The following is a 12525-nucleotide window of genomic DNA, read 5'->3' as shown; positions in this document are numbered from 1 at the left end:
AAGACAGTGTACATAAAAATTATCGTATTTAATTATGATTGGATAAATACCTAACAAAATAATTTGATATTGGCGATTCGTCAAAATCCAGTTTTTGTTAGTTTCATCTGTATGCTTTCACCCTCAGCCATGACTATCGAGAGTTAAAGTACCGGTGTCTATGCAATTAAAATATCACACACACATCTATGTACTTTATTTATTTTTAATAATTTTGGGAAAACAGTGTTCATGAATGTTTAAAAATAAGACAAAAAATTAAATAATGATATATATTATTTATAGATATTAGAGAAACAAAGCTGGAAAAAAAAAGTATGAAACAAAATAATGAATGGCTTTAAATTTTATTACTAGCTTTTTATATAATTAATAATATGTATATATAGTACAAATATGTCTCAAGAGTAAAATTCTAGTAATACATAGAAATATGTCTCCAAAGAGTAAAATTCTAGTAATGTTATCTAACCATAAAAATATTTGATTATGAATGAAACTGCAGTCCATTTTCTTAGCCAATATGGAATATATGGAATTTAACTGTCTAAATCCGTCAATGTTGTTAATTTAAAGTCTTACATTTATCACATAAATGATCTTCTACTTGTCAATTCAATCCTTGATAAACAGAAAAACACAAAAGAAAGTATTAAAAATGAATAACAAAACAAATAATTTCATTTCAGAAACTACAATTGGAAATAAACATTTTACTAACTCAATGTACATATTTTACATGCTATCAAATGTAGCAGTTACCTTGCATGTTACCAAATGAACCACATCAGTTGTATAATTAGCAAACTAGCAAAAAATATCTGAAGTGTCCAAACACATACCACTCTTTAGTAATTTACATTTTTTTAAAAATTTTATAATACCTCATATTTTAATACATAAACTTCATTAGCTTAAATTAACGTGGAATTTGTTAACATACGAGGAATCTATCAAAGGACAATACATAAAAATGTATCTATTTGAATAATTTTTAATTTTTGCTTAAAATGTTTTACAAATTACCGAATATTTATTCATTACAAATCACAATATTTCAAAAAATATTTTACATGAACATGAGAATGTTGAAGAAATGGGAAAGAAATTTGAATATGTAAAGAAGCAAAGCATGCCTGGAAAATGCATGAAAAAGAATGCATTTTCACAAAGAAGGCTTGAAAAACCATAAAGATTTAGGAATATTTAACATGTGATTGAGGTAAACAATTAGCATATGATAATAAGAACTTGCTTTAAAATATAACCACATACTCATTGAACAATCTGAAAATTTTCGATTTTACTAGGTGTTATTGCTATGGAATTTACGTTGCTGCTTGAAATTTTGGAATATTATTTAAAAAAATAAATATGTTCTATTGAAGAGAATGACTCAAGAATCTGAAATTATCCATGTAATAAAAAAGGGACGACTTATAGTTTTGATTTTCAGAAATGGGGGAAAAATAAAAGATCCTGATAATTGTTAACACAAGCTACTGAGTCTCAATTTTAAAATTTCTCAAACAATAATGAATAAAATAGACATATACCTGCTGAGTTCCACCAGAATAGTAATCAAATGGTGGAGTCTGAGTTACAGGAGAGGACGGCACATCTGTTGTTTCGTTTTCTTCATGGCTTGGAATGCTACTCTCTGTGTTAAACTTTTTCATCATTTCTGGTTGATAGTATGCATTCACAGATTGATTGTCTTGCTGATCTAAGTTTCAATAACCAATTTTTAGCACATGTTTACAAAGTACTAATTTAAAAAATTTAAAATCTATGAAGTCCAAAATATTACTGAATATAAATTTATTTCAGTAATTTTTAATACAAGATTAAATAAACTAATAATTACATAATGGGAAAGCAACACTTTTTTGGGAGGGAGTTTGAGATTTCAAATGCTGATTTTTGTGGCAGTTTAAAAATATACCATAAAAACAAAATTAACATTTCTATATAAGTGGCTTATTAACATAAATTTTGAAAAGGCAGAACAATTTCAAAATCATGATGGAAACTTTCAAATTAATAATTTTTATAACTTTAAGGAACATAGTTCCAAGTTTTAAAAATCTCTCTGAATAATAATAATAGACTTTTTGAGGAACATAATTTCATTACAAAACACTTTTTGAGGAACATAATCTCACTACAAAAGGTACACATAGTCCAAAGCACTTAATTTCTGTCTTTAATAAGCGTTATAACTTCTGATAAGAGTTTACCAAACTTTTGATAAGAGGTGAGTATCAAAAAATTACTCCTGATATTGAGAAAATGTCTCAATTTATTTCTGGAAACGTATCAACAACTGAAATTGACTATGCTCATCTTTTAACTTACTGCTGAAGTTCATATTAGTAGTTATCTGACCCATTTATTATAATATTTGGATTGGCGTTATTTCAATTATCACAATATTCATCTTTAAAATGTAAGTATCATCAACACTTGTAGGAGACGGCTGCTTCAGATAGACAATCACGCAATGGCTGGGCGAAGTCGACAGAAAGAGCGCCACTTGTGATTAGACTTTTTTTTTTATTATTATTCTTATTTTTCTTTAACTGTGAACTAAGCGGGAAAATTCCCTTTTCACTCAGTATATGTATGCACTTGTTAGACTAATAATACCGTTTTCCGCTTGTGTGAGATATCCATATTAAAATCTTTATATTAATAATCCTTGCTGTGATCATTTAATTTGTAACCTGCACGTTGTAGCCCTGAGAGTTCCAACACAGTAAATCTGGCGTCTGCTATTTTATATTTTTCATAAAATATGGATATCGAAGTTTTGAAAGCAAAACAAAAATTGCTGAGAACAGCAATTCAGGTATGCTGTAACGATATACCTCAGAAGATCGAAAACAAAAGTTTAGGAAGTGATGAAGCCAGTTCGCTGTTTAAACAGATTCAAGACAAATTCACACATTTAGAAACAACTCAAGAAGAAGTTTTGAATTTGTTGCTAAGTGATGATACTCTTCAAGATGAATATTCCGAAGATTTTTTGAAAGCAGAAGAATACCGAGACAAGTTCTGCTTGATTTGTTCATTGCTAGAGAATGAAAAGAAGGGAAATTTGGTTTCGGAAGGAACAACAACTGAACAAAAAAGGAAATTCAGGCTTCCGAAACTTGAATTGAGGAAATTTAGTGGAGAAGCGAAACACTTTCTTGCCTTTGGGTCACAGTTTGAAAAATTCACAAAGATTATTCTATTGTGGATGAAGACAAATTTCAATATCTGTTACAATATGTGGTAGCAGATTCTAAAGTGTCAAGCCTGGTGACAAGTTTTCCACCAACCAAAGAAAACTATCAAAATCGCAATAACAACCTTGCATTTAGCGTAAGTATATTAAAACACTCAATCGATTTCGAGGGTAGCTAAAGGTCCCTCCTCATCAGAAGAACAAAATTCCTAGAAAGGGGAAAAAAGAAGAAAAATAAAGCATTGGCAAAGGAGTCTCAGAAGCACGTGGTCCTTATCAGCACTGCACGTGGTCATAACCAGATTTTGAATCAGAGTTACACTGGCTGCCTACTTTTACTGAGCCAAGCTCTCTGATCAAACACAGGTACAGCTTCATATCCTTTGGCCAAATATTTAGTTTCCAGATTTTTTCCTTTACTTGCTAACAATATTCCCACCATAAAAAATTCTTTTGAAGTCATCGATAAAGTTGAAGATATTTCTCCACTGCGTTCCATTATAGTTTCATTTGATGTCAAATCATTGATTACTAATGTTCTGGTCGAAGGAGCACTAAAATGTCTTAAAAATAGGCTTCGGGAATTCCACTTCACACGTACTAAAATTGATGAGTTGGTTTCACTTACTAAGAGTCTTTCCGAGTCAAACCCACTTTGTTTTCCAAGATGCATATTTTCGTCAAATTGAAGGATTGGCTATATGTAATCCTCTCAGTCCTGTACTTGCTAACATTTATATGTACTATTTTTAGGTGAAATTATTTGATAAACTATCTTTTCGTCTCTGGATTCGGTATGTAGACGACATTTTCGCGCTTTTTGACGGTAATAAAGAAGATTTATCCAAAGATTTTATCTATTATAAATGCAATTGATCCAGTCATCCAATTCACTCTTGATATTGAATCCAACAATTTCCTAACCTTCCTTGATATTCTTATAATCCACAATGAAATTGATTTTAGCACTACTGTGTACCGTAAACACTTTGCAGTTTGTTTACCACCCCATGATAAGTCATGCCATCCTGTTAAGCAATGGCTTCTTTTTACTATAATGTATTCCGCGCGCTCAAAGTTTGTTCCTCAGAATCTTTCCTTACCTATGAACTTAATTATTTGAGAGCAGTTGCTATTGACCAAGGATTTTCTCCCTTGATCATTGATAAAGCCATTAAAAAATTTTCAGATTTCCATCAATGAAGACATTCCACTGTTAGAAATAATATTAATGACCTTGTCGTGCTTCCATTTTATCCTTGTAGTTATAAAGTTGCATGGTTTCTCCAGATATTCAATTTTAAAGTCACTTTCTCCCCTATCAATAAAATTCACGGTTCAATTTAAAAGATTGCATTTCTTGCTTTAATTCTTGGGGAATTTATAGTATATTGTGTCAGTGTGGCTTAAGCTATATTATTGGCCAAACAAAAAGAGCGTTGAAGTTCCGTATCAAGGAATATGAATCTTATGTTTGAAAAAGCGAAATTAATAAGTCTTCAACTGTGCATCATAGTTGGAAATTTAATCATAATTTTTTACTTTGGATCTGCAAAAATTATCCAAAAGGCTTCTGTTGGTGAATTGGATTTTCTTGAGGCTTTTCATATTCACAAGGATTTAGCACGTTTAATGAATGATTTTAAGTCCAGTCATTCACTAAACAGTCCTTCCTAATGCCTTTAAAATTCTATTAACATAATTCTTAGTTATTATTTTTGCCAATAGATGGCATTGCCTCCTTGTGTTTGGTACTAGCGGAGGGTATAAAAAGCCGTTACAGAGATTGCTTTCCCTTTATTCGAAGTTTGTACTTGGTGCATGAAGTTGCAGTTGTCCCTCACACCCTATTTTCTTACTTCGCTGATTTTCTTGCGTTTTAGTCTATGTGTCATACGTTTGATCAGAGAGACTGGCTCAGTAAAAGTAGGCGGCCAATGTAACTCTGATTCAAAATCTGGTTACGACCACGTTCAGTGCTGATAAGGACCACGTGTTTCTGAGACTCCTTTGCCAATGCTTTATTTTTCTTCTTTTTTCCCCTTTCTAGGAATTTCGTTCTCCTGATGAGGAAGGACCTTTAGCTGCCCTCGAAATCGATTGAGTGTTTTAATATACTTATGCTAAATACAAGGTTGTTATTGTGACTTTGATTGTCATATTGGCGTGTTTCTCTTCTATTCTAAAGAAAACTATTCAAAGGTAATTGCACAACTTAGAACACTTCAGGAGAGTTAACTTTTGGTTCAGATTTATGTACGAGATCTACTTTCCATAGTAACGAAAAATGATGCTGGTCGATTTAAAGGAGATTTAGCTGAACTTTATGATTTACTTGAGAGCAAGCTCATGGCACTCATAGTTTCGTTGCATTGTGCTAATCTTAGCGTAACCGAACTCTGGAATTTAGATGCCATTGGCATAACAGACCCAAATGAAGATGTTAAACGTAAACTTGGTCACTCTGACACCATTAAGCAATTTAAAGAGAATTTAAATGGTCTTTCTGATGGCCGATACGAATTGCCACTACCCTTTAAATCTGAAATTCTGTTACCTAACAATAAGTCTGTGACTTTTAAAAAGCATCAAAGAATGTGTCAACAAGTTAATGAGGAAAATGAGTTAGATGACTATAGTTTTTAGGCAATAGAAAGAAGTAAAAGTAATAGAAAAGGTTCCTGAAACTGAAATTGATAATTTGAGTTATTATTTGCCCCATAGACCTGTTATAAAGCATACTAGCTAGACAATGAAGGTAAGGCCGGTGTTCGACGCTTCAGCCGAGAGAGAAATCAACTGTCTTTAAATGATTGTTTCAATAGAGGGCCGAACTTAATTGAACTCATACCTGATATAACTGACAGGTTTAGATTGTATTCTGTTGGTTTATCATTGGACATTGAGAAAACGTTTCTTCAGCTGAGTATTATCCCAGAACACAGAGATTATTTGAGGTTTTTTCTTCCAACTCTTGAAGAGCATATGATTTACAGACACTGCAGAGTGGTGTTCGGCGTTTGTTCATCTCCGTTCCAACTCTCAGCATTGATAAAGCATCTCTTGGGTAATTCCTCTGACAAGTTTGATGATGTGATCCAAAAATTAAAGCATTCGTTTTATGTTGACAATTGTGTCACTGGGGCTCACGATATCAAACAGCAAGAAACTTTTATAGTTAAGGCAACAGAAGTAATGGCTCCGAGATGTTTTAATGTAATCTTAATTATTCAATGGATAAGGAGATAAGTAAACATAATATTTTGGCTATGGCACATTAAATTTTTGATCCGCAGGTTTTTTTGAGTCCGACTACCTTGTTACCTAAGTTACTATTACAGGAGGCTTGGACTATGAATTTAAATTGGGATGACCCCTTACCAGACAACATTCAGAAAACTTTTCAGAAGTGGCAGGATAAAATTAAATATCTTGAGAAAATTAGTATTCCATGATATGTAGAGATAAATGAAAATTCAGAGCTGCATCTATTCGTTGATGCATGCAAGAGCTCCTATAGTTCATGTGCCTACATTAGAACTGTAATGCCCGTGGGAGTCAAAATTAGATTGATCAGAGCCAAATAAAGGGTAGCGCCGTTAAAATCTCTGACAATACCCCGGTTGGAATTGATGGCCTGTTGCATTGGTGCAAGACTGGTTCACTCAGTATACACCACCTTAGATTTTATTGATTTGAAAATTATTGCATGGAGTGACTCTGGTGGATTAAGAACCATGGTGATTGGTCAGTTTTTGTTGCGAATAGAGTTAAAGAAATAAACAGTCTGATTCCTTCTCAGTATTGGTGCCATGTACCAGGTGATTTAAACCCGGCAGATATACTTTCAAGAAGCAGTTCCCCTCGTTCATTTTCCGATTCTCTTTAGTGGGAGGGTTTGTCCTGGCTTCTGGAATCCATTAACAACTGCCCACTAGACCGCTTGGCTTACGAGACCTCTGAGGTAAAAAGAGAAAAAAGGAAGGTCAGATTGTGTAACCTTAATTCAGTTGAAGAGGAAATACCTTGGTATGCAATTAGGTTTTCGAATTTTCAATCCATCATTCAATTAGTCGCATGGGTATTGTGGTTTGTGAAAAACGCAAAAAGTAAACATGCTTTTTGAGAGACTGGAGATTTAACCATTCATGAGATGGAATATGCCAAAAAAACTCTTATAAAAATTGTACAAAATATTTTCCCTCCGCCGACTCTATTCCCAATATGAGTGTCATTTCAGACAGAGAAGGTGTAAAATGGGTGAAAACACGCATTACACAGCGAACAGACAACCCTGCATTTATTTGTTCAATTATTTTCACCAAGTGTCTGATAAAATATTATCATTTACAAAATTGTCACACTGGAACTCAAATATTACTCGGAATATTAAGGGAGCAATTTTGGATAGTGAGGGACAGAAGAGCGGTCAGGAAAGTAGTAAAAAACTGTATAAGATGCAATCGATACAAGGCCAAGTCTCCCGATTGCGAGCCGGTGTCTCTACCAGGCGATCGTGCCAATGATGCAGTGGTGTTCGAGGTGGTAGGAGTTGATTTGGCAGGCCCCTTGTATGTGAAGAGAGATGAAAAAGTTTGGATTGTTTTGTTCACATGTGCACTATATAGAGTCATTCATTTGGAATTGACTTCCTCATTGTCTACCGACACATTATTGTTGTCATTGAGACGATTCGTAGCCAGAAAAGGGAGGCCAAGAATAATTTATTTCGACAATGGAACTAATTTCAGAGGAGTGAAAAGAAAACTTAGTAACACTGATTGGGAAAAAATTTTGAGGCAAAAAGCTATACAACACATAATATGGAATTTTAATCCTCCCACAGTCACTTGGTGTGGTGGCTGGTGGGAGAGGTTAGTTTGTGTAATAAAGAAACTGTTGAGGACACTCGGTAATGCGGTTCTCACAACCGAGGAGTTGTACACAATATTATGCAACTGTAAGCCAATAATTAACTCTAGACCTCTTACCTATCCGTCGGAAAATCCGGATGATTTAATCTCACTTTCCCCAGCCATGTTTCTCATTGAGAATCGTAGCTTAGGTGTTCCCGATGTTGATTTTTGCGATTAAATAAGTCTTCGAAAAAGGGTTAGACATCGCTAAAAACTACTTAACGATTTAAGAAAGATTTAGGAAAGAATATTTAGGTCTTCTGGTCCAAAATAAGAAAGGTCCGTCGTCAGAGCTACGGTTGGGTGAAATTGTCCTAATAGGAGATGACATCAAAAAACGGATGCACTGGCCTTTAGCTAAGGTCATTCGACTCATTCCCGGGAAAGATGGCAATGTGAGAACTGTAGAACTGAAGACTCAGGCTGGTATGCTGCTTCGTCCCATTCAGTGAGTATTTCCATTAACGGACACCCCCACTGATCCCATACACGATAACTGCTTTACTAATCCTATTTCTTCTATATCTAGTGATGGGCATTCGGATTCTAATGACTCTTCAAATGACTCTAGTATCATCCTACAAGGTGCTAAAGTGTCCAGATTTGGATGTGTGATCAAGGTGCCTCAGAAATTAGATCTCTTCGACCAGGTACTTTATGTCTTGAGCCAACCTGAAGTCGACTCAAAGAGGTTTATATTAATAATCCCTGCTGTGATTTTTTAATTTGCAACCTGCACGTTGTAGCCCTGAGAGTTGCAACAATAATAATGGCATGAAAAAATTTTTAATCTTTATGAATAAGGGCGCATAAAAGTTATAAATATGCAATAAATTGGTAATGAATACAGTCAGGCAATTTGAAAACCATATAAAATTAAAAATAAATAAATAAAGTACTTTTAACACATCACTCATACAGTTCTACGTAATTTAACAATATACAGCTGATCTGAAAAGTTTCAAGACTAATTTTTAATTCAAAATCAGATGACGCATATTTCCTAACTTCCAAAGTATAACCGTTCATACTGAACTACATTTTTACAGTATTTCATGAATGATTCAGGAACATGAAATATATGGTTTTGCAACATCACCAAACAATGCAGTCATGCCACTTTTCATTTCCTCATCTACAGTGAACTTCTTTTCACACGACTGTTTGTTCTCTCAGTACTGAGAATGCCCAAAAATCATCTGTTGCTAAGTCTTGACAATACGAAGACATTTTAGTGCTGTTCCAAAACATATTAGTGCTATCCCTTTAAATTTCAAGCAGCACTGCCAATGCTACTGCAGCAAAACATGGCTGAGTATTGTCTTGAAGCAAAAACTACTGTTTTATAAAATTCAGCTTCCTTCCCCTTCATTTGGATTCCATAATGAGTTTTCAGAATATTTTCAAAATATAAACATTCATTGTCTGGCAATGTTAACATCTGTAATCGCAACGGATGACAAGCCAGAATACACTCTATCAATCATTTGCATGTTACCATCATTTAAATATCTCCACTAATGAAATACTGAAGCGAGCTAGTTTCAAACCACTATACAAATGCCATAAAATTTCAAGTGTCTCATTATTGCCCTTTTCAAATTTAACATAAAAATTCAACCAGACCTTTCCTGCATTTTCATGGGAATGTACGAGGGCTATCCAGAAAGTAGATTACGTTTTGGAATAAAAAAATAAACAAAGTATAGGAAACAAATTTTATTATATACAGATGAAAGCCACACTCAAATACTACTTTTCTACATAGTCACCATACAAATTAAGGCATTTATCGTAGCGATGTACGAGCTTGGAAATTCCTTCGTCGAAAAATTCGGCCGCCTGCGCCTTCAACCACTTCGTTACCTCTTCTTGCCTTCCATCTTGCACAAAACTTGTGGTAACCAAGCTTTTCACTGATGATTTCGTGCAACAAACTTCGCGAAATTTGTGGAAAACTCAAAGAAAGTTCCGTTATTGTGAAATTTCGATTTTCACGGACTTTAGCATCGACTTTTTCGAGAAGTTCGGCGGTCACTATGCTGGGTCTCCCACTTCGATCTTCGTCGTGAACATTGGTTCGGCCATTTTGAAATCTTATGACCCACTGACGCACTCCACCTTCAGTGATAATGTTGTCCCCATACACTTCACGAAGCTGCCGATAGATTTCTATCGGTTTACAGTTTTTTGCAGTCAGAAACCTTATTACTGAGCGCACCTCGCAGCTCGCGGGATTTTCAATTAACGCAGACATTTCAAACCGTCGCAGTATCTGAACGGAGCACAGCACGAACCTCTCACTAGCACGGCTAGATGCAGACTGAGCTGCGCAACGCTCTGACCCCAAGATGGCCGCGCTAGCCCCGCCCCTAGCGGACACAGACGGAAACGTAATCTACTTCCTGGATGGCCCTCGTAGTTTTTATCAGCCACAGCAACATGTACTACAGTCTGTCACTTTACATGAGGCATATTAAGGTGATTTTCCCTTCCTGGCTTATATCTTAACCATGTAACCACCACTGCAAAAAATGGTCAAGGACACTCATTTTTTTTTTTTTTTTTTTTTTTTTTTTTTTTTTTTTTTTTTAAATTCATTTCTGATTAGTTTGTTCCACTAGTGTAACATACACCAATAGAGAAAGACAAAGTAGTCTCTAATAAGTTAGAGGAAATAAGTACTGTATGGTGCTGATGACACACTACAATCATAAATGAGGAAGTGACATGAAGAGTTTAAAGTTCCTATTTTAAGATAACAGACAATATAAATGCTTCCACTTACTTCAAACCAAGCATGGAAAGTCATGGCTGCCCAACTGCAGCTTTCGACACATATAATCTCAAAAAAAAAAAAAAAAAAAAAAAAAAAAACACAGTGCAAGGTTAGTGTCTTATACCAGAAGAGAGAAATAAAAGAGAAAGATTGAAACATTTCAATCAGCTAGTACAAACAGTAAAACCATTTGATATCATGATTTATCATTAAAGATCATGATGAAGATAATAAGCATGTAAAGCTATTAGGTATTTACCGAAATAGAAAAATCAGCTGGATGCGCTGAGTGGGCGCGCATCCACTACAACACGAAAACATGTGAAGGAGAAAGTGGAAGTTCCTTAGTAGTGATAATTCTTATGCTTTCGATATTTTTTTTTTACTTTCGACTTTAGAAACTTGTGCAGGCAACAAAAACAATTTCTTAAGCAGAAAATTTATAAACAGAAGTGCCATGGTTTATAAAAACATAGTAAACATAAAATTTCACTACACAACAGTTAATTACTACCATCTTCCAGATATGATATTAAAACTGTACATTTAATCTGACTACCTGACATTTATACAATTTTTTAATCTTTGAGTTACTGATCAAGGAAATGAGGCATTTAACTTACTATTTGATAACACAGCTGAATTTTGGAACATGTTGTTCCAGCTGTTAGGTTGATAATAGTTATACGAATTGTTAATTTCATTTTGCATTACTGTGCTTGATACACTTTGATAAGATGAACCTACAAGTCAAAATAAACATATTAACATAGAACATTTCATGAATACTCATATATTCATAAAATAATCTTAAATACATTAATAGAATTTCTTTGTTACAAATATCCATATTCCATTAATTATTAGTAAGCTGAAGTAAACTAAGATAAAATCACATATATATATTAAAAATATTATGGAGAAAATTATATTTCTAGTGTTATAGACACAGCTCCTTTATTTCAGGCCTGTGTAATAAATACACTTTAAACTGCAACATAAAAACTACAAATAGAGTCCAATACATAAAAAAGTATTTGTGAAATCTGAGGTAAACCTCAGATTAAAAAAATTATAACAGCATTTACATTTATGAAACTAACTTCGAGAATTTTATCTGACTACTAGTCATTAGATTAATTAGATACACTTAATTATTTTAAAACAAAGTATACAAGACTATCAGCCTAAGGGCAGACTGCTTCTGTGGTAATCTCCCACACAAATGTGGCTATAATTGTCATACATGAAGAAAATCATAAAAACCTCAATCCAAGATCTGAACTTGAATTATATTTTCAATATCCACTTGTGCTTGAATTGGCGATTTGTGGTGTTTATATTAATTAAATTATTAAAGGTTTTAGCCTACATCACTGAAAGTTCGTACTTTATCAATAAACAACTAAATAATACAAATATATATTGATAAAAACTGACATTAATTTAAATAAAATACAGTCAAACGTCGTTAATCCGGACTCGACAGGACTTCGGCGATTCCGGATTATAGATCATCAGTTTAAATCTGGTAAGATGGCATGCAGAAATTATAAAATTAAAAATGTGAAACCGTAACTTATGAAATAAAGAACAAT

General features: G+C 33.8%; 1 protein-coding gene across 3 annotated transcripts in view; it reads right to left on the bottom strand.

Moving 5' to 3' along the window:
• Sec16 (endoplasmic reticulum export factor secretory 16) overlaps nucleotides 1-12525 on the bottom strand; it is a 99310-nt gene that overhangs the window by 28004 nt on the left and 58781 nt on the right. For all 3 annotated transcript variants that reach the window (XM_085811850.1, XM_085811851.1, XM_085811852.1), the window contains 2 exons: nucleotides 11551-11670; nucleotides 1557-1726 (listed from right to left, as the gene is read on the bottom strand). In XM_085811850.1, coding sequence (XP_085667976.1) covers nucleotides 1557-1726; nucleotides 11551-11670 — 290 coding nt within the window. The remainder of the gene's footprint in view (nucleotides 1-1556; nucleotides 1727-11550; nucleotides 11671-12525) is intronic.

This window comes from Stegodyphus dumicola, chromosome 2 (genome assembly GCF_044657685.1).
Source record: "Stegodyphus dumicola isolate Sdum_Otavi_A_Nest chromosome 2, ASM4465768v1".
NCBI lineage: Eukaryota > Metazoa > Arthropoda > Arachnida > Araneae > Eresidae > Stegodyphus > Stegodyphus dumicola.
The sequence above is the reverse complement of the archived record's forward strand: the minus strand, read 5'-3'. Positions and strand labels throughout refer to the sequence as shown.